Source organism: Patagioenas fasciata, chromosome 2, assembly GCF_037038585.1.
Source record: "Patagioenas fasciata isolate bPatFas1 chromosome 2, bPatFas1.hap1, whole genome shotgun sequence".
NCBI lineage: Eukaryota > Metazoa > Chordata > Aves > Columbiformes > Columbidae > Patagioenas > Patagioenas fasciata.
In genome coordinates this window covers 118,765,057-118,788,130 of record NC_092521.1, presented here as the reverse complement: position 1 = coordinate 118,788,130, position 23,074 = coordinate 118,765,057, and the positions used below count along the sequence as shown (strand labels likewise).

The 23,074-nt window shown below is 44.9% G+C and overlaps 1 protein-coding gene across 1 annotated transcript in view; it reads right to left on the bottom strand.

Moving 5' to 3' along the window:
* AOAH (acyloxyacyl hydrolase) overlaps positions 1–23,074 on the bottom strand; it is an 84,655-nt gene that overhangs the window by 4,909 nt on the left and 56,672 nt on the right. Inside the window, exons 15-21 of the mRNA XM_065830117.2 lie at positions 21,766–21,802; positions 20,714–20,788; positions 13,818–13,990; positions 11,008–11,066; positions 10,866–10,925; positions 9,190–9,286; positions 5,880–5,956 (exon numbers count right to left, since the gene is read on the bottom strand). Coding sequence (XP_065686189.1) covers positions 5,880–5,956; positions 9,190–9,286; positions 10,866–10,925; positions 11,008–11,066; positions 13,818–13,990; positions 20,714–20,788; positions 21,766–21,802 — 578 coding nt within the window. The remainder of the gene's footprint in view (positions 1–5,879; positions 5,957–9,189; positions 9,287–10,865; positions 10,926–11,007; positions 11,067–13,817; positions 13,991–20,713; positions 20,789–21,765; positions 21,803–23,074) is intronic.

Here is a 23,074-nt window from a genome sequence, read left to right as displayed (position 1 = left end):
TCCCCTGGTGCAACTCAAGGCCATTTCCTCTTGTCCTATCACTTGCTACTCAGGAGAAGAGACCAACACCCTCCATGCTACAACCTTCTTTCAGGTAGTTGTAGACAGTGATAAGGTCTCCTCTCAGCCTCCTTTTCTCCATGCTAAACAGCTCCAGTTCCCTCAACCACTTCTCATAAGACTTGTGCTCCAGATCCTTCACCAGCTTTGTTGTCCTTTTCTGAACTTGCTCCAGCACCTCAATGTCTTTCTTGTTATGAGGGGCCCAAAAGTGAACACAGGATTTGAGGTGGGGCCTCCCCAGTGCTGAGTACAGTGGCACAGTCACTTCTTTAGTCCTGCTGGCCACAGTATTCCTGATACAAGCCAGGATGCTGTTGGCCTTTTTGGCCACCTGGGCACACTGCTGGCTCACGTTCAGCCGACTGTCAATCAACACCCCCAGATTCCCTCTCTGCTAGGCAGCTTTCCAGTCGCTCTTCCCTGAGCCTGTAGCGCTGTCTGGGGTTGTTGCGACCCAAGTGCATGACCCAGCACTTGGCCTCGTTAAACCTCATACAATTGGCCTCAGCCCAGCAATCCAGTCAGTCCAGATTCCTCTATAGATCCTTCCTACCCTCAAGTAGATCAACATTCCTACTCAACTTGATGTCATTTGCAAACTTACTCAGGGTCACTCAATCTGCTCATCCAAATCATTGGTAAAGGGATTAAACTGAACTGGCCCAAATACTGAGCCCTGGGGAACACCACTCATGACTGGCCATCAGCTGGATTTGACTCAGTTCACAACAGCTCTTTAGGCCCGGACAGCCAGACAGGTCTTTATCCATCGAAGAGTGTGCTCGTCCAAGCCATGAGCTGTCAGCTTCTCCAGGGGAATGTTGTGGGATATGGTGTCAAAGGCTTTACTAAAGTCTAGGTATACAGAATCCACAGCCTTTCTCTCATCTACTAAGTGGGTCACCTGGTCATAGAGGAGGTCACGTTGCTCAAGCAGGACCTGCCTTTCATAATCCCATGCTGACTGAGACTCATCAATTGGTTGTCTCATATGTTCTGTGTGATGGCACTCAGGATGATCTCTTCCATGACCCTCCCTGGCACTGAGGTCAGACTCACAGGTCTGTAATTTTCCAGATCCTGCTTCTGGCCCTTCTTGTACATGGGCATCACATTTGCCAGCTTCCAGTCAGCTGTGACCTCCCCATTTAGTCAGGACTGCTGATAAGTGATTAAAAGTGGCTTACTGAGCACCTCCACCAGCTCTCTCGGAACCCTTGGATGGATCCCATCCATCCCATGGACTTGTGTGTCTAGGTGGTTTAGCAGGTCACTAACCGTTTCCCCTTGGATTATTGGGGCTTCATTCTGCTTCCTGTCCATGTCTTCCAGCTCAGGGGGTGGGTATCCTGAGAACAACTGCTCTTACTGTTAAAGACTGAAGTAAAGAAGGCACTTAGTACCTCAGTCTTTCCCTCATCCTCTGTCACAGTGTTCTCCCCACATCCACCAGAGGGTAAAGATCCTCCTTAGCCCTCCTTTTGTTGCCAATGTATTTATTAAAAAAACTTTTTCTTGCCTTTTACAGCAGTAGCCAGGCTCAGCTCTAGTTGAGCTTTGGCCCTCCAATTTTCTCCCTGCATAACTTCACAGCATCTTTGTATTCCTCTTGAGTAGCCTGCTCCTTCCTCCAAAGCTTATAAGTTATCCTTTTATCCCCAAGTTCCAGCTGCAGCTTTCTATTCAGCCAGGATGGTCTTCTTCCGACCAGCTTATCTTTTGGCACACGGGGACAGCCTGCTCCTGTGCCTCTAAGATTTCCTTCTTAAAGAGTGACCAGCCTTCCTGGGCTCCTTTGCCCTTCAGGACTGCCACCCAAGGGACCCTGCCAACCAGCCTCCTAAACAGTCTGCCCTTCAGAAGACCAAAGCAGCAGTTCTGCTGACCATCCTCCTTACTTATCACAGAAGTGCATGGTCTTGTCATCCAAACAGAGCAATCAGCTGTTCTAGAGAGAAGTGATGACCTTGAAGCCATCTGGCACTCAGAACAATTCACTGTGAGATTTCATAGTATGGGAGAGGTGGTGAAAAAGAAGTCCCTAGGCTTCCATCATAACAGAAGAAGTCAGATTTCAACTGAAGACAACTGAGATGGGTTTTGGGGAACTGTGTATCCAGACAAAGCTCTAGAGGGAACTTAGTAGGACTGAGTGATACATTTTGCTTTTAAGTGTCAAAAGAAAATGGTGTGAATTTTTTTTCCACCTATGTCCTGAGCTGGGTGTTCTGGAAAACAAACTCATGGAGCCAAATTTTAGCTTTGCAGCCTTCTGTTTTGCAACTTAATAAAAACATGCAGGGAACTCCCTTCTCCCCCAAGAAATTTGCAGTAAGAGAATACAGCTCTGGGCCTGGCTAAGCAAATGAGTACTTGATGTTTATCCCTTCTTTCAAGGGTTTTTAAACATAAAATACTGCCTAGAGTGCAGACTATAAGGGCTAGTTTTTCCTTCAAGAGTGTCCCAGCCTAGACTTTTTTCCAATGCATGAAAAAAACAGAATAGCTCTAATGGGACAAGGCAAGTTTTGCCTTTTTTTTCTTTTCCTTGTCTTTGCAATGCTAAGTGCACAACTGTTAGGGAGATTCAATTCCCTTCCACAACTGTCCTGCATAGATGGACTACTGTATATCCATGCTGACACCTGCTTCTGCAAGGTTTATGCCAGCAGATTGGGTTTTTTTTAATTAAAGAGCAGATAAACAGCAGGTGAAATCCAGGGGCAGATCCCAGATCCCAGCTTATCCTGCCCACTGCTGTATCATAATGACTAAGGATCCTGGTACCTTTCCAGCTTTCTCTTGGCAGAGAGGGGCACTGTGGTTCTAGTATCCCAGACTCCAAGGTTTCCCTGTATCTGAAGGAAAGGGCTAAAATGTTTATATTTTCCTTGGAGTGCTTCTCAGTTCAAAAATGTGTGAATATTTGTCAAGTGCTTTGAGATCTTCAGAGAGAAAATTCAGTATAAATGCCCAGGCTAGGTCTTATCCATCCTGTTTATTAGTCAAGCTGTAGGTAAGGCAAGGGGAAGAGCTGCAGAGATTGAAGTAAGAGCCCCATTCACTTGATGAGCCACACAGCATCAATCCTCTCCCAGTAGGCAACTCTAGATGGTATAAAAACTGTACCTGGCCAGAGGCATTCACGTCAGGATAAAGTAAAACTTTAAATAAAACTACTATGAGGAGGGAGTGAATTGCTTATCATCTCTCTCAAGCATCCGCTTAAATATCACCCTCTGCTCACACTTCCCCTTCTTTTTAAGAGAGCCATGCTTTCAGAACAGAGTGCTATGGCTCAGTTCAAACAGTGGTATGTTGATAACAGACATCTGTATACTAGCAGGAGAACAAAAATGGATTTAAAACGGTGGATGTTTGGATAAGGCTAATTAATAAATCCTAGAAGGGCAATAACTCACTTGAAGTGAGACATATCTACAGCTGGCACCTTGACTGTAAGGGAAAATGTACCTATAAAAGCATTAACGTCATCCTAACAGCAGGAGGGGGAGATCAGAACCGCTGCAGGATGCCAGGTCCCCAGGGAGTGAAATATGGCAGCGCTTGGCTGAGTCCTGCAGCTCAGCACTCCAGGGGATGCATGTAGGTTTGCGGCTGCCCTTCAGTGCCCTTTTGTAATTTTCTTCTGTCTTAGGTAGGATCTTGCTAAGTTAAACACTTGCTGCCTTCAGGTCTGTGCTATGTTTCAGCTGCTGGTGGGATACGGGATGTGGGCAAGAGCCTGGACAAAAAGCTGTGATCCCTGAGCTTGGCTCCCTCAGTGGCCTGTGGCTGGGGGTTGTAAGAAGCCTCAGGGTGGGACATAAATATAATGCAAAGACCTTTTCTTCTTCACTCCAGACCCTTCGTATCACACAGGTTTCCCAGATGGCAGGGTTGGGAACAGGGTTCATTTCATCACTGTTTTCACTCTCATTTCATTTGCCAAGTTTTCTCTAATTGCTTCCTTGCAAAAGGCCTGCAGCAAAAAATCCAGATGCACTTTCTCCATGTCCCCAGGCTGCAAGTTCATACTTTCACGCAGCTATCTGCTGGTACTGTTTGGTAGCAAGGCAGGAATTTCTGCTATGAAGGAGTCCCTCTTTGAACAGGAGGTTCTTTTGACTCAGCAAGGCTAAGCAAGCCACTGTACTGCTCCAGCTGACCGACACAGGTGTAAGAGATAGCAACTAAAATATGTATTTTGCCTTTGGACTTCTCCCTGTTGGTCTCCCGTGGCTGAACTGACAGCACAGTCGACAGGGAAGCTGCTGAAATGTTGGAATCCATCAGTGCTTAAAATGCACACCTTGAAGTATTTCTCCATGGACTGCTCTTTCTCAGCGTGCAAAACAGCATTGTGTAGGGTTGTTTGGTGATGGGGGAGTGGAAGTGAATATATGCAGGGTCTTAGCTTGCATCATAAAAATGTTCCACAAATTCACCCCATGCTTTTGAGCAGGGGGAGCTGCCAAGTGGCACTGCCGGTGGCTGGGTGGCATGGTGGGGTTCACTTGCACGGCTCGGTTGTGCTGGGGTGGAATAGAGCACACAGCTGGGAGCACAGAGGAAAGCAGCAGTGCCCTACACAATGCCCTTCTCAAAACTGCTCTTGTCATGGGACCACAAGAACATCACTGAGTGTCACTCCTTCTTCTCCCAGCTGTCCTCCAGATGTGCACCTCTGGGCAGGGATGTTGGGAGTGGAGTTGGCTGCTTGGACAGCACATTTCCCTCATGGCAGCAGGTAGCAAGAAACTTCTGGCCCCATTGCTAAGTATATGGGATGGAGAGCAGCCACTGCTGCTGCTGTCAGGTAGATTCCTCTGGCAGAGAGGGGAAAATCAGCGCTGCTGTTGCTGTGCCTCCTCATCTCACCCATCTCCTGCAATTTGTCCCCTTGTAATTTAGCCCAGCCTAATTCTTGTTTCAAAAGCCAAGATCGAAAATCATGGGAAACAGGAGTGGTCTTTGGCTTTGGGGTGAGCCATTGCTGCTACAGGCTCCATGCAAGGATTTCAGCTCCATGCGATACTTCAGCTCACACAGTTTTTCTCAGGGCAGTATGGGGAAGACTGGCTGCTACTTCACTCTGTGTGTTTGAAATTTGAAGCTAGTGTATAAAAAAGCAATTGGCTTGGTTTGTAGCTGATTGCAGAACATGCTCTCTCCAAGCATTTGAGAGAGTCAGAAAAGAGGTACCTTGAAAGCGAATGCAGTGGGAATCGGGCAGCCTTGCCTCACTTAACAAACCCAAGCAAGGACTTAGAGTGGAGCAGCTGCTTCTCCTTCCCTTTCATTTATTTCTGACTGTAAACCTTCCCCTGCCACTTGTCCTTGGAGGCCAAGCAAGTGGGAGAAGACTTCATAATATGTAGCCGCAGAGCATAAAGCAATTTAAATGCATAGCTTCAAAAAGAAAGCTTTGTTCTACTGGGGACCTCAGAGGCTGAGGCTGCAGGGCAGGGACAGGGGCTGGCTGGAGGGATCCTCTCGGGTTTTCCCAGTGCTGCCCCACTGCCCTGATCCTGCAGAACTCCCGCAGCAAGGGTCTGGTTTTGTGTTTTAAGACCTGTTTGTCCAGGGTACTGGTCAATGAGTGACAGAAAGCAGCACAAGACCTTGCAAGAGTTCAAGCAGAGTGCAGGTGGCTGAAACAGGGACATCTGCTCTGGAGCTAAAGCCATCATCTCTTTTAAAAGAGAAATCCCCGAAACCTGAATACCTATGGTGTGCCTACCGTGTGCTTGGGGCAGCAGTGGGTGCTGGCATCCCCACCCACTCCTGCCCATCTCCCGGGACAGGATTTTTACCTGGCTGGGGTGGAAACCATCGACTGGTTCGATCAGCTGCCAGGGCTCACCTCCCATCTTCTGCCACTCCTCAGCCGCTGCCAACAAGATAAGGAAAGGGGTTATCACCTGTGACCACGTAGGTGCCCACCAGATGTAGCTCCCACTTCCTCAAAGCACCGCCAGTATTTTTAAGCACACGACAGCTCTGCATGAAGATTATGATAATTCATATAAAGTTGTCAAAGCCAATATTGTGTACAATCCCCTCTCCTCGTGGCAGTATTTAAGCCTTTATTGTTATTTTTTTTCTCTGTTATATTTATGCAAGGAAGCACTTTGAACACAAATGATGGTAAAACAATTCACTTTCCCTCCCAACTAAGATGGATGCTGTAGCAAGTAAGGCTGTAAATTATTTAATACTGATTTAATGCTTTTGCATTTTCCATTTTAGTCTCATCTTCAGCAGTGTAAAAAAAAAAAAAGAGATAAATCTGCTTTTTAGAGAAAGATATGGTAATAAAATATTCGCATGGGCTGATGTCTTCAGGAATAGACTGTCATTTTCAGTTACTTCTCTTCTGAGCAGTCTTTTTCAACTCCAACAAAACAAGCTTTTGAATTACGTAAGCATGACATTCAATGCAAATGATGCTCTGCTGTAAGCCCCAGAGCCATTAGAGAACTAAAAATCTCTCTTCAAAAGGGCTGTGGAGTGATCAAACATGAGGCTAGTGATTATGGCATTAACAGACTGTAAATTCAATGATTTCTTTTACAACGATAGATCCAGAATTCTTAATAACATTATGCAGGCATCCTGTCAGGAGGGAAATATTCTCCATTCAAGCACCACAGTTTCGACCTAGACTCCTGACTGTTTGTTGGACCCTGGCTATTGTGTCAAAAAGTGATGTCTGGGTTCCTGTACTAACACTGAATTCACAGAAGGGCGTTATTCCTGGTTTTACTATAGGAACCTAATTGAGATGCATTAGTCAACACCCAAAGTAAACTATTTCAAGATACAAGGCTTGTAGCTTTGTTTCAGATTTGCAATATATTGGATACAACACATATTCACCTTAGATTATACCATAGAGCACATATATGGGCACACAGAATGAGCTTGCCTAACTTCTTTTATATGATATTATATGTTGAGTATGAGGCTATATATTGTGTTTTACTTCATAGAGGAACTAGTGTTCCAGTGCCAGAAATAGCAGAGTAAGTAAGATAAGTAAGGTTTATATCAAGAGAGGTGAATTTAGACCATTATACTTGACCTCCAAAAATCTTGGAGTACTTAAACAAATATCTACCAGCTTGAGTATGTCCAGAGTTTGTCTTAAAAGTGCCCATTGCCTTGGCTAAACTAGACTGGAGTTTGCTCTCATCCACACCAAGAAAAAACCAAAACAAGCAACATCTCTCTCCTATTTATTGCACTGCTTCTTAAAGAAACCACTACGTTCTACAGCCAAAGGCAATATCTGAGCTTCAGTGGGCATGTAAACCTGGAATAAATGCTAGTATACTCAATTTTTACTCCAAGAAAGCTAGGAGCTGCTATGTGTATATATATGTCCAGGCCAGCCTGAAATCAATGTACTCATCACAGCGTGCAATCACTGCTAAATATTTGATGGCTGGAGAGTTTAGGGGGAATTTGTGCTTGCTTTAGAAAGAGAACAGAAAAGTAGGTCAGCAGCCAGAGCTGGCTTTTGAGCACACTCATGAACTGACAGCTTTCCTGATGGGAAACTCGAATTGTTGGCTCCAGGGCTTCAGTAAACTTTGCAAAGTGTTTTTCAGAGTTGATGTTAGTATGTGCGTGCATGATTTTGTTTACCTCATTTATTTAACGCGATGTAATCAAGAACAGCAAATTATATTAGATGTTTATTTTCGTGAAAGCAAATAAATTACCTAAAGTTAGTAATTTAACTTATTAAAGTAATTTGCCTACCCAGCAGGTAGTTTGTTCCAAATCCTAATGACTTGTTAAATATTAAGTAGCTGAGGCAAAGGCCACAAAGAGACTTGGATATCCTGAAACTCTGTGCTACAATATTGAACTCAACAGTAGAGGCCACCTCTCCAAGATGCAGTTTTGGACAGAAAGGCTCCCTTCCCCATCCTCTCTTCTTTACCTCCTCCTCTGTGTGGTCTTCATGAGACCCAGAAACAGCTTCCTGAACTGGGTCATGTAGGATAAAATAAGTTTGTGAATTTTGAGAGGATTTGGCTGCAAATGAGAACTTTTCAGTAATCCTAGGTGGTTTGGCAGCTTTGTGATTCCAAGGAGAGCCAGGGATTGATGGGGAGCAGTGTTTGAGATGTACACCTTGAAATGTTGCCAGGGTGCTTCTGCTGACAGGGATCTGGGGACAAGTGTCTGTCCCCAGCCCTGCAAGGACACAATCCACCTATGTTCATGGCAATGAGGAAAATTTTCTGGTTCTTGTAATTATTTTTTTTTAAGTGTCAGTTGCAGAACAAGGTGATTTAGGTAATGTGCTTACTTAATGTCAGTTAAGATCACAGAAGGATGAGTTTTGTAAACTCTTCAAGTCAAAAGTTACAGCAGTATGTAGGTGCTTAAGGAAGCATATGAAAGAAGGTAGCTCATCCTGGCAGAGGTGCTTCTACTTTTGAAAGCAGTGAGTTGAGACAGGGTGGCTGTGTTATTCAAGCAGAAAAACTGTCTGAGAAAAGTTATTCTTCCTGAGGCACTGCTCATCCCAGGGGAGTCAATGTGAAGCCCAGTCAGTGATGCTGTACACTACCGCTCACAAAAACCACCTTCACCATTGCAGATATGCCACCTCCAGCCCAGATGACCCGTTACAAAAGCAATGATCAAAACTAAAAACAAATCTTATGGACTGAGATAGGTTTGAGATTTCATTTTTTTTTTTTTTCTTCATCAACCAGATAAGCTGCAGTGGACAAGCAGGAGGAATATTTAGCAGAGGTTCATCTGCTGTCCCTATCACCTCACCACCAACACCCCCTGACATCGAAGTGCAAACAGTCAGGGTTCTGTGCACCAGGTTGGGGGTGCCAGCAACTGGGAGCAGAGGGGAGATTGTGGCCCCCAGGTTGGTGATGTGGTCTTGTCTTAGCAGAGGTCTGTGATCACCCTAACCAGGAAAGCCAGGAGATGGCATTAAGGGTCCTCCCTTGGCCTGCCCGCAAAGTCAACCAGACTGGCTGGCTGTGCTGCCCTTCTCCCAGTACAGAGATAACATATGAGGAACATAGCAGCAGCCCGGCACTTGACTAAATGCTTCATGATAAAGACAGGAAAAAAGCAACTTACTTTGTTTCAGTGGGAAATCCATGTAGAAAATGTCAAAGTTGGCAAATTTCTCAGATCTTGCGATTTCTTTCAGGACATTGGAAAGCTGTAAAGCTCTCTGCAAAAATCAAGCGATTTAATGACAGTTCATTGCTACTCACGCTGCTTTGCATGGATACAGCTTTTGTCACTGATGTGCAGTCAGGAATTTGAAAGCTAATGTTGCCCTTTCAGCTGGGGGAAAGGAGCTGAAATGGGATTCTTCATTCTAACATAGACTTGCATGAGCATGACCAGCTCTTGGGCTCCGCACACAATTCGTCATTGCAGGTTGCACTGAGGCCTCAGCTGATGAAATAAGTTTAATACAGCACATGATTATTTTACTGGAGACCCCTTTTAGTAGTATGTCTGCACCTATATAAATATTTCAAATTTATTGGTTTAGAGGCCCCTCTTGATGAGTAGCATCCCAATCTTTTCCATTCCTCTTAAAGAAAACTGAAACTTTTCATACAGGAAAAATGTTCTTTCCCATTATCCTTTCCACCATCATGTTGTTGGTGCTAATGCTTATCTGGAGGGACCAAATTCTGCTCTTACTTTCAGCAGAGTAAACTATCACCATTGTCTACCTAACTGATATATCTACTGTGATTTCTACAGTCGTAACAGAGATCATGATTTCCTAAATATTTAAATTGTGCAGTTTGGATAATAACATAGGCAATTAGTTTCAGACAGAGGCTCAGAAAGAAGATTAATTCATACCCTGCAGACATATGAATTGTTCATGGACAGAAGTTACATGTACTGTATGTTCTGTATTGTTGGTACGGATGTATAAACTGCAGTCCTGCAAAGATTTAGGAATGTGCATAATTGCCTTCTCTGAAGTCAAGAGGGACAGGATATAAAATGAAACATTTGTAAGCCTTGGTGAAATTAAGGCCATATTTTTTTGTCTAGTGAATGCAAACATTAATACAACTATACACAGTGATGACACCTTTGATGATATTTGGTTACTGGCTCTTTTACATGGCTGCAGGGGTGTGCTGGGATTAAAAATCAGCTTGTACTGTAAGGGAATAAGTGGCTGATATTATGTGACGTTCACTTCTGCAGTCAGATGTTTAGGGTGAGTTTTAAGACCTCTCTGTTTTGTCTGTTCCCATTCCTGCACTGAGCTTGGATGCTCCTTGGTCACACCATCTGGCGATTAAGTCTACAGAAATGTGTCTGAGGAAGATTAGCACAAATCCCAAATGAAGACCGGGTAAGGCTCTTGTGCTTGGGCCCTGCTCCTGCTGCCAGTAAAATCTATGCAGCTGGCTTTTCATACTCACAGCTGCTTGATTCACAAACCTTTTCTTTCTTATCAGGTACCTTTGCTCCTTCAAGGACGTGAACGGGAACAGTTTTGCCTCAGGTAGATTGCACCCACTGAGAATAAATTTGGGCAGCTGAGAGGTTGGAAAGGGAATACATTTATGAACCCCTCAACCATGTTGCTTCCCAGAACCTGAGAGGAGTTTGAAAGGATGGGCATGGATGTTTCCACATCTCCCAGCCTTTGGAAGAAAAAAGTGTGCTGATGTCTTGCCTTTATTAGACTTACATCCCCAGACACAGGGACAGACTGGAAGGCCCTCTGTGCAAGAGGGTTGTCCTGTTGTGTCCTCGTCCAAACTTACCTCTGAGGTCAAATTCCTGAGAGTCTCGTTGGGGGTCAGCCATCCGCTGCAGGGGCTCACCTGGGCAGGTACGGGGAGGTGCGGTTTAGCCGTGGGAGGAGAAGAGGCGGGGGGGCTTGTAAGCTACAGCCAGAGACCTTACCTGGAGGCAGTCGAGGAAAGAATAAATTTGACTGTATGTGATGTCTCTGTTCAGCTGCCCTGCAAAGCAGAGAGAAGGAAACCTTGTGTGCCTGATGGCCAAACGTAGCCTCATTTTGCAGGTCCATGCATTCCCTTGCATAGACCCCTCAAGGAGGAAAGGCACCCCAGGAGCAGCAACTCCCCCCAGGTTAACCCCCTGCTACTACAGCCAGGAGGCAACAGAGGTGGCACCCATTCATCCGTCCCACTAAGGCACCCGTGTCCCTACAGCCTGCAGAGCCACTTTCATCTCTCCAACAACCCTCTTGGCCTTTCATGGGTGATTTGTCTCGTCTGTGGAGTTTTTCATCATGGTCTGTGCCAATCTCCCAGGTGCGTGACTGATATTTTATCTATTAACGTGTCTATCACCCACCAAACAAATGCAGGGGTTGCAAAGATGAAGGGAAAATTGGAGGTGACTGCATATACTCTGAGCTCTGCATTTAGCTTGGAGAGGTTAGGCTTAAATGGGAGGAACAGTTTTGCTGTCACGGAGGATAGCGGATATGCTTGTGTGGGTGAGCAAATTCAAGCACCAAGTCAAACACTCATCTGACATGCCCTAAAATTCACTGTGCCATGCAATAGCCTGGTTTGTCAAGAAAATAATTGTCTTGACCTTTGTGCTTCTTTGGTAGCTACAACCAAGTTGGAAATTAAATGGCCACTCCGTTCTCAGTCCTCTGAGTTTGCAGTGCACTGATCACCCTGTCAGGCTTCGTTATTCCCGCAGTGCTGAAATATGAAATGCTTGTTGCTGTTTTGGGAACTAAGAAGTATGATCTCTCCCAAGTGAAATGAGCTCCTCAGGTTGCTTTGCAGTGGCTTCCTGATAGAGATGTGATCCCTGTCTACCTCATGGCTGCCCATGACCCAGTATCAGCTGCCTGAGGAATAAAAGATGAGGAGCTCAAAGATCTAGTGTTACTCCTGGATATTTGGGATGTCCCAGACCAGCATAGCCTGAAAGCATCGGGCCCTGGGATGGGCTCTCAGAGGGACCAGGGATGTGGCAGAAAGCCAGACTAATGTCTGGTCGTGCCTGCCTGGCAGCCAAGAGAGGAAACCTGTTCACAACCCATCAGATGATCTGACAGAAGTGATCTCTTGCTATAAAACGTGTTGCTTAGGTTTAATTGGGTCCCTCTAAGGCAAATCAGTCCCTCTGAAAAATTTCCAACTGGTCCTATATCACTCCTGATTTGGCTTGTGCCAAAAATGCTACGTGTTTTCTCTGATAATTAGATATCCAGTAGAGGAACAGTCCCTGTGATAAACATGAATGCAAGGTAAGAAATATGTTTATGTAATTAAAAAAATAATTATGACAGGCTCCCCTTGCCCTGAAAGGGACAAGACTTTTCTTTTATTTTTATTTTTTTTCTGCTTTCACTTGATACTAGTATATTGCTTACTAGAGAATAATGTATCAAGATGTCAGGAATAGAAATGGAGACCTCAGACTTTCTGAGAAGAGACAGTACTTTTGAGGGGTAAAATAACCCACAGTAGATAATGCAGAAGCTGTGAGGCAGTAATTCAGGAACCTTGGGGAAAACACGGCATAAAGTCTGTTGAAAGTGCTAGTATCCAGTGGTTGCCAAAATGATCTGAAGATATAATCTACCATTTCAATGATGCGATTTAGCTTCTCTCTTCATGGATGAGAACTAAGATGACAACTTTCAATTTGTTCACATGCAAGAGAACTTCCTTTACCAAAACAAAACCAACATGCTTTTACTCTAAAATTTGACAGTCAAATGGCCGTGACAGTTCCTTGTACACACATTTGACTGGAGAACAAGACTTACATCAGCTGTTTTGTATTTCTTTCCTACCTGCATAAAATATTTCACCTTCTCTATCCACTGTGGGGTGGTATGAATTTGCAGCTTCCAAGTTTCCTCACCCCACAACCTCCTATGTCCCCAGGGAAACATTTCCACAATGACCCCAAAGGGATGGCCATCGGACTAACCAAGGATGTCACATGTCATTTCCTGTGAATGCAGCCCGCTATGATGATGTTTCTCCTTGCTGCTTGGCACAGGATGAAGCCAAGGAGCAAGTGGTCTGTTGACAGTCAGGTGCATGCTCTGAGATGACAGTTCCCAAAGGCAGCCTCTGAATCTCTGAAAAAAATGTCCCAAAGCATCTTGTGGCAACTGCACTCTGAGGTAATGCCCCAAAACATGTCTGCAAGTGGTGTGAGGTTTCAGTCGTCACACCTGTAGGTAGGGTAGGAGGTGGCACGCACCCAGCACTTGTGGAAAATGTATTTCTCTAATATCTAACCAGTCTTTTGCCACCCCCTGACTTAATCTTCTGTCCTAGCCCACATCCAGTTTTACCAAGACTTCTATCAGTCAGTGAGTGGAGGTGTTCACCAAATGTCCAGCTACACCTATAACAACAACAAGGATGAAGTGCAGGCAGGCTGGTCACAATTTTGGGCCATGTCTGAGGCACAACAGCATGTTTGCACATCCACAGCAAGTGGTGATCCTGGTTTGGAGCTGAGAGGTTCCAGTTTGGGGCAGGGAGGGCAGGTAGGTTAGGGATCTGCCCTCTACCTGCCCTGTCCTGCACTGCAGACAGTAAGCTGGCTCTTCTACTGTTACCTGCACAGCCTCATATTTCTCAGATCTCCTCCACCCTGTCAGGTCTGCTTGAAATTGTCAATAGATTCATAAGTTATTCAGGGAGAAAAGGCAACATGACCTGGCAGATAACCAGGAGGACCCCACAATACCTCATATTTACCTAGAGGATGGTATCTGTCGTGGAGGTTGTCCCAGAGGAAGCGGCCATCTACCAAGCCTGTTAAAATCACGTGGCTGCCATTCGGAAGGTGGGAGTCCAGGTATCGCAGAGCTTGCACCACGTTGGAGAGCATTTCTTTGGGTGTAGTCATGTGAGCCAGCGTGTCACGGTTCCTGCAGAAGAAGAGGATGCTAACAGGACACTGTGTCAGGTAATACAGTGCCCCCCAAAAGGCACGTGAAACAGCAGAATTTTCCTCATTGCTGTTCTTCCACATTAAGTAAGCTAAACAAAACCTTACAAAAATGTTGCTAGGTGTTTTGGTCTCTCGTTGTTATTGCCAAAATCAAAAGTGATATTGAAATCTCCCTTGGTGTAACCCTTCTCCCTGCTAAAAACAGACAGATGCATCCCTTTTTTTATGGATTGGCATCCTGCTGTGGGTTAACCCCAGTGGGCAGCAGAGCACCACAAAGCCTCTTGCTTGCTTCTCCTCCACCCTGCAGTGAGGTGGGGGAAGAGGAAAGGAAAAGTAAAAGCAAGAAAACCTGTGGGTCAAGATAACAAAACAAAACAAACAAAAAAGTTATTGTTCAATAAGTAAAGGAGAAGCAGAAGAAGGAGAAAAGCAAGCAAAAGAAGTGATGCAAAGACAACCACTTATCACCTCCCATGGTTTCCAGCCAGTTCCTGAGCAAAAGGTGGTTAAATCCCCCACCCAAATCCCCTCCTCTCCTTTTTTATTGCTGAGCATGACATTACATGGCATGGACTACAGACTATCCCTTCTGTCAGCTTGGGTCATGGGTCAGTTGTGGGCAACCCCAATCTATTCACTGGGCGAGTAGAGCAAGAAATAGAGGAGGCCCCAATGCTATGCAACTGCTGAAAAAGTGTGTTATTAGCATTGTTTTGGTCAAAAATCTAAACCACAGCACCACAGGGGCTGTTACGAAGAAAATTAACTCTATCCGAGCCAGGCCAAGCACACCTTCATGAAGAAAAAAGCCTTAGCTCTCCTGCTGGTTTTATTCCATAGCTTGAAAATGAGTGAGTCTTTATCTACAGTGCAGAGAGGCAAATGAGAGCCACGAAGCAGACTATGATCACATTGGTTTCCTGCAGTGCTAAAAGTCCATGTAAAATTACTTTGGTAACCCTGGTGACTCACTCTTTTCAGCTGTTGCAGAGCATCTTAAGCCACTTGATAGCACATATACCCGGGAACTTGCCTAGATGGAGTCTTTAAAAGTCTTCTCAAACTCCAGCCTCCGACTGACATTTGACTGAGCTAATGTCTACCTCAGGTTTCTGCAGGAAAAGAATTCATTGCCCTAAGGGGATGTAGGGTGCTGCTGCACCTAGTTAAGAGCCTCCATGGTTCAGATCTGAACAAGGTGGAAACAGTTTTGCTCCACACACATGGCTTCAGGGTGCAGGATGCCCTACAGATGGGTGACAGGAATGTTTCTTTCCATATGAGTTTCCATGTGTAGCTTACATTCAACATGCTCTTTGATTATGCAAGGTAGAAATATCCAAGGTAGCTTTGTCTCTCATGTGTTGAATGCCTCGCACTACAGCACTGCAGGAAGGCAGAAGAGTAGCAAAGGGTCTGGACAAACATGGGAGACTGGAGGGAAGGGTAGGAGGCCACAGAGGAGAGGTATTTAAGTTAAAATAGTCCTTAGAAATGTTCATTAGGATACAGGAGATTTGTCAGTGTCCTACATGGACTGAAAGCCCACGTTTTATGGCTCACTGGCAGGCCTGAACCTCTTCAACCCACAATCCCAGGTTCAGGTTTATCTTTCCCCTCTTGCATTTAGCTGTAAATGCTGCACAGGGAAAAAAAAATCCTGAAGTTGAAATAATTTTCAACTTATATAAGAAAAACAAACAAGCAAAAGCACCCCAGGCTGCCTAGAGAACATTGCTCTAGTTATGTCATTAAAACAACCACTTTATTACAGAAAAAGTGATCACCCGCTCTCCCCTGGAGAGCTATCGCCATGCTCTCATGGTGCACATGTCCGTAACAGGGGCTACAAGCAAGCAGGTGAATGCTGTCCAGAAGATAATGTCCCATCCCAGCAAGAGAGCATCCATGGGATGGGAGAGACTCCAGCTCCATGGAGCCCTGCTCCAGCAACACCTGAATGCAGAGCAAGACTGGCTCTGGGAAGAAACCTTCCATTGTCTGGAGATGTCCCACTGCCTTCCCTCAGAGTGAAGAGTCAGTGGGATGGAAAGAAGGAGGCCATTGTGTGCTTCCACCAAACCCAAGCAGCTCTAGGGTGGCCTGGCATCCCTTGGGGCATGCAGAGCAGAGCATGTAAATACCTAAGTTGCCTTTTTTTGAATTGAGAAAGACAATAAAGACACACAATTGCAACATAAGCTCTTAAGAGCCCCCAGAAATGATCAGAATTTGGAGCACATCAAGGTGTACAGCCATGCATGGCATGTACCATACACCTTGGGAAGCAGGCTCTTGTGACAGTTTTGGTCCTGTCTCGGTGGTGCAGCTCAGCTGGACTAAGGCTTTCAGAGAGAAAGCCACGACACCTGCTGAGGAGTTGATCTTGTTGCTCAAGAAGAAAGACAGGCGATGTCATTCCAAGTAGTGCATAAGTTTGCACTAATGTCCATCCTTAGTTTTTTAGCTGTTCCCGCATTTTCTCCTCGTGGGCTTGCAGGGAAGCCATCAGGTCAGCAGTCAAGAGGCTCCATCCTGGTCCTTTCCCTGAGAAAGTCCTTTAATCCCTTTCATGGCTTCCCGGGAGTCAGAGAAGGGCAAACTTGATGCTTGCAGTGCCAAGGGAGCTGCTGGGGAATCAGGTAGGATTTATTTTCAGTCAACAACAAAGAAATAGGAGCTTTCAAAAGTTTTGTTCTGTCTTGAGGCATTAGAAATGTTTGTGCTCGAGGGGTGGAGGTGCTGAGTCCCATGTGAGAGAACTCTGTTCCCTAGCAAGAATTTGGGATTCTTCAGTGGGCTGCAATTTGCACACAAAATAATAATTAGATGAGTTCCCTGGGCCCAGAAATTTTTCTTAATGTAGTATGTGTTCCTGAAGCACTTGAGACTTTCTGGTTGGGGAGAACTGAATTACAGCATTAAGATTCAGGCTTATCCTTGTAACAGCCACCCAAGCAAGGTAGTTTTGAGATAAGACTGTGGTTTTGCCCTTAAATTACTTCATTTTGCCTACAGGTATAGCAGCACTTGATTTCAAAGTACTGCTCTGATGTAAAGCCTCTACCACAAGTCAACACACCAGTGTGAGCTGAAATCAATATGACATTCATAATTTCACTTTCTTTTGTCATTCTCTGCTGAAGTCATGCAAGTATTTCAGTGTGTTTCTTCACATATCCTTTCCGTGTCAGATTATGAAATTAAAACTGACTGAGAAGCAAGTTGTCTTGTAGTCATGTTTGTTTTGGACTCTGCCATAACGACTTCAAGGTGCCTGGGTGAGGACCGGGGGCTGTTGTGGTACCCTCATATAGTCCCCCTAGGAGGCATCAGCCAGAGATCACCTCTGCCCACCTGGCACCTCTGGGAGCTGACATTGGCCACAGTTCATTGCACCAGAATATAGCAAGAGGATGTTAAATGTTAGGATTCTTGCTACATTGGATCTGGGTATTTTAGGGAGCTCTCCCTACCCCACTCCAATACACAAATACACAGCTCCTAGATGTCACAACACCATGCGCACCCCACCACACATACAACACAGAGGGGCCAGACAGCCTCATGCAACCTGTGCAAAGCTTTTCCAGCTCTCTTCTATCACAGCGACCTCCTCCAGGCCCTTATAACTGGGTCTGGCATAGTCCAAACACAGCTCTCCACCCTCCTTCTGCATGAAGTTCGTGGGCCTGGCCTGCCATGTCCTACAGGGTAGCAATTGCCCCCTCCCCAAACAAATATCCCCCCAGCCAAGGTTTCAGCTATACCTCTGATTTCCAGCCACATGCTGTTACATACCCAGGGTTTGGGCACATGGGTTGATGAGCTGATGTGTTGTCACACCACGTGCACACACACGTGCCACATGCACGTACATGGAAAGATGGATCCACAGTTCAGCTCCAGCTCGCTGCAGACAGGTGGCATGCTCAGTACACGAGCACTAGATGTGTTCCATGATGACATACTATTCTTAGGGCTGCAGGGGTGTAGCAGTGCTTTGGTGAAAGTGGCCTTACAATAAGGGCATGTTATTCTCTTGCTGGTGCCAGTGTCAGCTTGTACAAATTTCCTTCCCGGTGGCTGCCTGCTCACCGCACTTTGCTGGTGTCACCTTTCTGTTTGTTGTAGATGTCATAACTGCAAAGCTGGGAAAGAGAGGCTGGATAAATGGTGCATTACCCCAAGTACAACTAATAGGTGTGATAATTGTACATTATTTGAGACTGCTGGTACTCATTATTTTCTTGCATCTTTTTTTTACTTTTCTAGGTTTATGTGTCCCACATTTACACCTCAGTGGGCTGAGAGATACCATTGCCATCTGTCTTTATTTTTTCTAACCCCCCTGTTTGGACACCACAATGTGGAGACTACTGGGAACACGTAACACAGGATGCCAATTTCATTATCCTTCTCCTCCACAAACATTCATATTACTCATTGCCCTACACTTTGAGTGGAATTAAATACTGGCATTGTAACAATGCTTTGGCTACGTGCTGTGTCTCTGGTGTACTCAGCACATTTTACCTTTTGAAGGTAAAATACAGGACGTGGCCGGAAAGGCTCTATTACTGCAGTTTAAAGCTGTCCTTGAAGAGGCTTTTTATTTGTCAACCCCAAGGTTTGAAGGCAAGCCTGTCGGATGCTCCGCATCCTCCGTAACCTCTGTGGGTACATCAGGGCAAGGGCAGCTGCACATGGTGACCAGATGCTGAAAAAACCTCTCTCCGCTGTACATCCCACTCGATGGAAACAGCATGTTGCTACAGAAGCTGCAGCATCTTTCCTTGTTGGAGTCACAGGGATCACTACAGCCTGATAGCCTCTTTTGATGCTGTAAATGTGTTGGAAGAAAACAGAGAGCAGAGAGAATTTGAGCAGACGAAAGTGTCTCTGCCAGGTAACGGAAGCTGGGATAAAAAGACAACAGAGTTTCAAGTAATAAATACTGTTTTGTAACATACAAATAGGCGAGGCGAGGTCAAAATGGTTTAAATTTGTGGAAAATTTCTATTTATTCAGGCAAGAATAGAGATCAGTGTTAGAGACAGGGCAAGTGAAGAGAATAACCTGCAGAATGAGGAAAAAAACAAAGGAAAAAGAGGTGTGTTTAGCAAAGCTAGCGAAACAGCAGAACTGAAATATGTACACAACAGAGCCGGGGCCAAGCCTGGGAGAAGACACCTCAAAAGACTCTGTGGCAGGAGCCACAGACTTTATTGAAGGTGCTATTTGGGGTGGTGGGCTCATCATCCTGGGGGTGATTGTAATGATGCCTCCATAAGCTTCTCAATAAACAAGGGCATAGGACAAGTCTTGTCAGCAAGTAGCAGGAGGTCTGCAACTGCTTTTTCCCACTCAGCTGAAAGGTGGTGGTGTTACTTTTGAGGATTTGTGCGCTCTTCCCGTAACAGGAGGGTGGTGCTGAGGGCAGATTTGGCAGTTCTAGGCAGGGGTGTAGGGAAAGCATGAACACCAGAGGGAGATGCCAAGGCTGAAGGTGTCATGGCAGGTTATTTCTGCTTGCTACCAGGGAAGGACCTACAAGCTGGCACCTGTGGTCTCACTTCTAGCCCATCTGAGGGCTCTCAGGTGCTGCAGCAGCAGGGAAAGCCCTACCTGGCCTTTGGCCATCCCCGTCTGGAGCACAACACCTCATGTGCAAAGTTTCAACCCAAGCACTTGCTGTTCAGCAAAGTTTAAGGGTACCAAAACCAGGATATTTTAGTTGCGAATCCTGAAAGCCTGCATAATAGCTCCAACTTCATTATGCGGCCTGCAGGTGAGACTTTTCAAAGGCTCCAGAAGGGGACCTAGCTGAGCATACGTCATTTAGTAAAATGAATGTTTTGAATGTCTCCACATCAGTCAGATTTATTCTTTTTATGCTTAAAATAAAATCTGAAGGTTCATCACGGTGAAAATAATGTTAACTAAAAACAGCACTTCGACCACCTGCAAAACCAAAACTGTGGTAGGTATGTGCTGAGCATTGACCTGGTGTTTTTTGCCTTCCCACTGCCGGGAGGAAGGGAAACATCCAACTAGTGACCTCTTGGCGTCCCCGAGAGCATTGTTAATGGATAATGCCAGAACTATTAGTTTTGAAAGCTTCAGTTCATTCTCCTGCTGAGCTTATGACGCGAGTAAAGCCAGAATGACAAAAAACCTTGTCAGGAGAGCACAGCAAAGACTGCAGGCAGCGTGCAGCAGAGGCAGGGTGAAAATAGACCTCAACAGGGGACTACGTTGTCATTCTTCAGAAAAGGTAAACCAGTCATGCTCTACCTGCTGACAGGAGGTGACACACTGGGTAAGATGCATATATATGCTTTTAAACTCTTTTTAATTTTTTCCCCCCCCCTCCTGTTGTTGTTGTACTTTGTTTCATCTACTAAGTTAGAAATATTCTACTTCAGACATGCTATTGGTCACTTTATCACCAGGATGTAAAAGAAAGAAAAAAAGACAAGCTCTGAATGAGGACCGGTAGGTGACTATGACAAATACAGGTAAGGCAACAACCAGTAATTTCAGCAGAAAAATACGAATGAAGCACCGACCAATAGCAAAGAAAAATACCAACACGGGGAAGCGCGAAGCAGTGAGACATAAATGTCCGAGCAGCCAGCAATACTCTAAAGTCAAATTTATGATACTCTAAATATTAATTTGGTTTACACCTTACCCATTGCAGACATCATTCCCAATTGTAGCATAGATAACTATGGCTGGATTGTCCAACAGCTGGTTTCTGGCCAGGCTAAAAGATAAATACACAGCCATATTAATGGGGAAATACATTCTCAGTGTCTGAATCACACACCATGCTTGCATGAGATCACGTTTGGAATTAGCTCATTTAGATTTGGCCAATGCTCAGATGACCATGCTTCTAAATTTGGGAGATTTTTTTTTTCCCTACAGTTTTATATTTTAGTAACATTTCTGAAATTCTGTTAGTTTGTTTGTTTTTCACTTCTCCCTTTTGCCCCTCATGGACTTGTCATCTTCAGTGTTTTTCCTGCTGGCTTTCTATCTTCTTTGTACTATTCAGAAGCCAAATCAAGTAGTTTCATCCTGGGGCAAAGACATAAATCAAGATGGGAAGTTTTTAATCAGAGATGGGAGAAGAAGACTATGTTTGGCTGACAACTAAGTTTATGTGTAGGACTGGGCTCAAGATCGAATCAGGATGTGGTTTAAAGATCAGTGCTAGAGGGCAAAGATTCATTACTACTTTTTTTTGAGGAGAGAACAATAAATCCCTTAGGATGTGAACTATGTCAGCATCAAGCAAACTAAATCAAACCCAGCTGCCCCACAGCCCATCCAAATTCATCTGAAAAGGAGAGCTGCTGCCGCTCACTATCCAGTAGCTACTCAATCATGTCCATATGGAGATAGCACAGTGGGCCTGCCCATGTCTGTCTACATTTTTACACATCAGGAGTAGCACATTTAGGGGGACACAAAGTACAGATTTAGGGAAAGGCTTAATCTCTTCCCTAAAATCACTGGAAACACTCAATTGGCTTAACTGGGCTAAGACCAAGGCCCTGGAGATGGTGACAGCTTTTCTTCTGTTGATGAACTTTTATAGCAGAGAACAAATAGCCAGCACTTCAGAGCACAGTGGCCAAGGGAAGCTGTGTACTTTGCATGTTTCTTTCCAAGAAGCAAGACTCCAGAAACACTTGTGTATTCCCAATCAGCACTAGAATCCCATTAAACACTCACCTTTTTATTAAATAGAGGAGGTTTCCTGAAGAACCACCTGATCACACATAGTGGGAATAAGAGAAATAGTAGAACATTATTATAGTGACAAACAAAAGAAAGTGCAAAACCCAACTTCATTCCACGTTTCCAAGAATGTAGAAGCATTAAAAATAGAAATGGAACAACAAGCCTTCTCTGCAAGCTTTTTGGGTGCTGGCACTATCCAGCTATATCCAGTGACCTACTGCCTCTCACCTGAGTCCTACACTTCAGACTGCAGGAAATCAAATACTTTTAAGTGCTGGGTTGTTTGGATCCAGTTTTTAATCTAGATCTGGCAGCTTCTTCCCATCTGTTGAACATTGTAGTCTCCTGTAAACCAGCCAACCTGACTTGTCAACAGTTGATCTACTTTTAACTTTCCCCATGAATTGCAAAGAGAACTGTTCTCACTCTTCTGAGAAAGTAAGCGTCTCACAGCTATACCATGTTGGGACAGATTCAGGTCCTAAACATAGGCACCAAGTGCCATTTTTGACATCCCAGAGTATCCAAGACACCTGCAGCAGGGTTGGCAGATACAACACAGGATGCCTGAGAGATTGTGCACTTCTGGAAAGGCAGCTGGCAGTGGGAAAGATACTGTAAAGCATCTTAAACAGCACTATATACCAACATTTGGGTGCCTGCATTGCTCTCCCCACGAGTGGCAGTCTTACAAAAAATAGCATTAGGCCAGCTGCACCCCTCCCGAGAAGTTCTGCATTTCAATGGTAATCCGCCCAAATGGTTGGATACAAAACTCTCCTCCAGGAAAAGAGTTAGCTACACCTAAGCATCTGTGAGTGTCTACAATTCTTCATTCATGTCTTGAATGAGAAAAGCATTCCCAATTAGGAAAGCTTTTATGCATGAAACTTACTAGCAGGTCTTTAAAGGTTATGCATATACATCCCAACTACCCACAGCGTGCAAATCAAAGTCCATCACCTGCAATGCAAGAACGATAGCAAAGAGATGAAAAGGGCTTTATGGTTTGTTCAAGATCAGACCAGGACTGTGATTGCAAGAAGCACACCTCACAGCAATGTACAGAAATAAAAACTTCAGAGAAGCAGGCCCTACAGGTTGTACTGGCTTTTATTTTGCAGTATTTTCACTCTCTTTTCTCACTCCTTCTCCTCTTGTATTATGCTCCTTCTATTCTTCACTCAGCTCTTCCCTGGTCTCTCTTTTCTGCATTGTGCCTCTGAAACTTGCTTTGAGGAGCAAATCCTGTCCTCCCCGCAGCTCTTGGGGAGAAACTTGTGGACAGAACATCATTAAA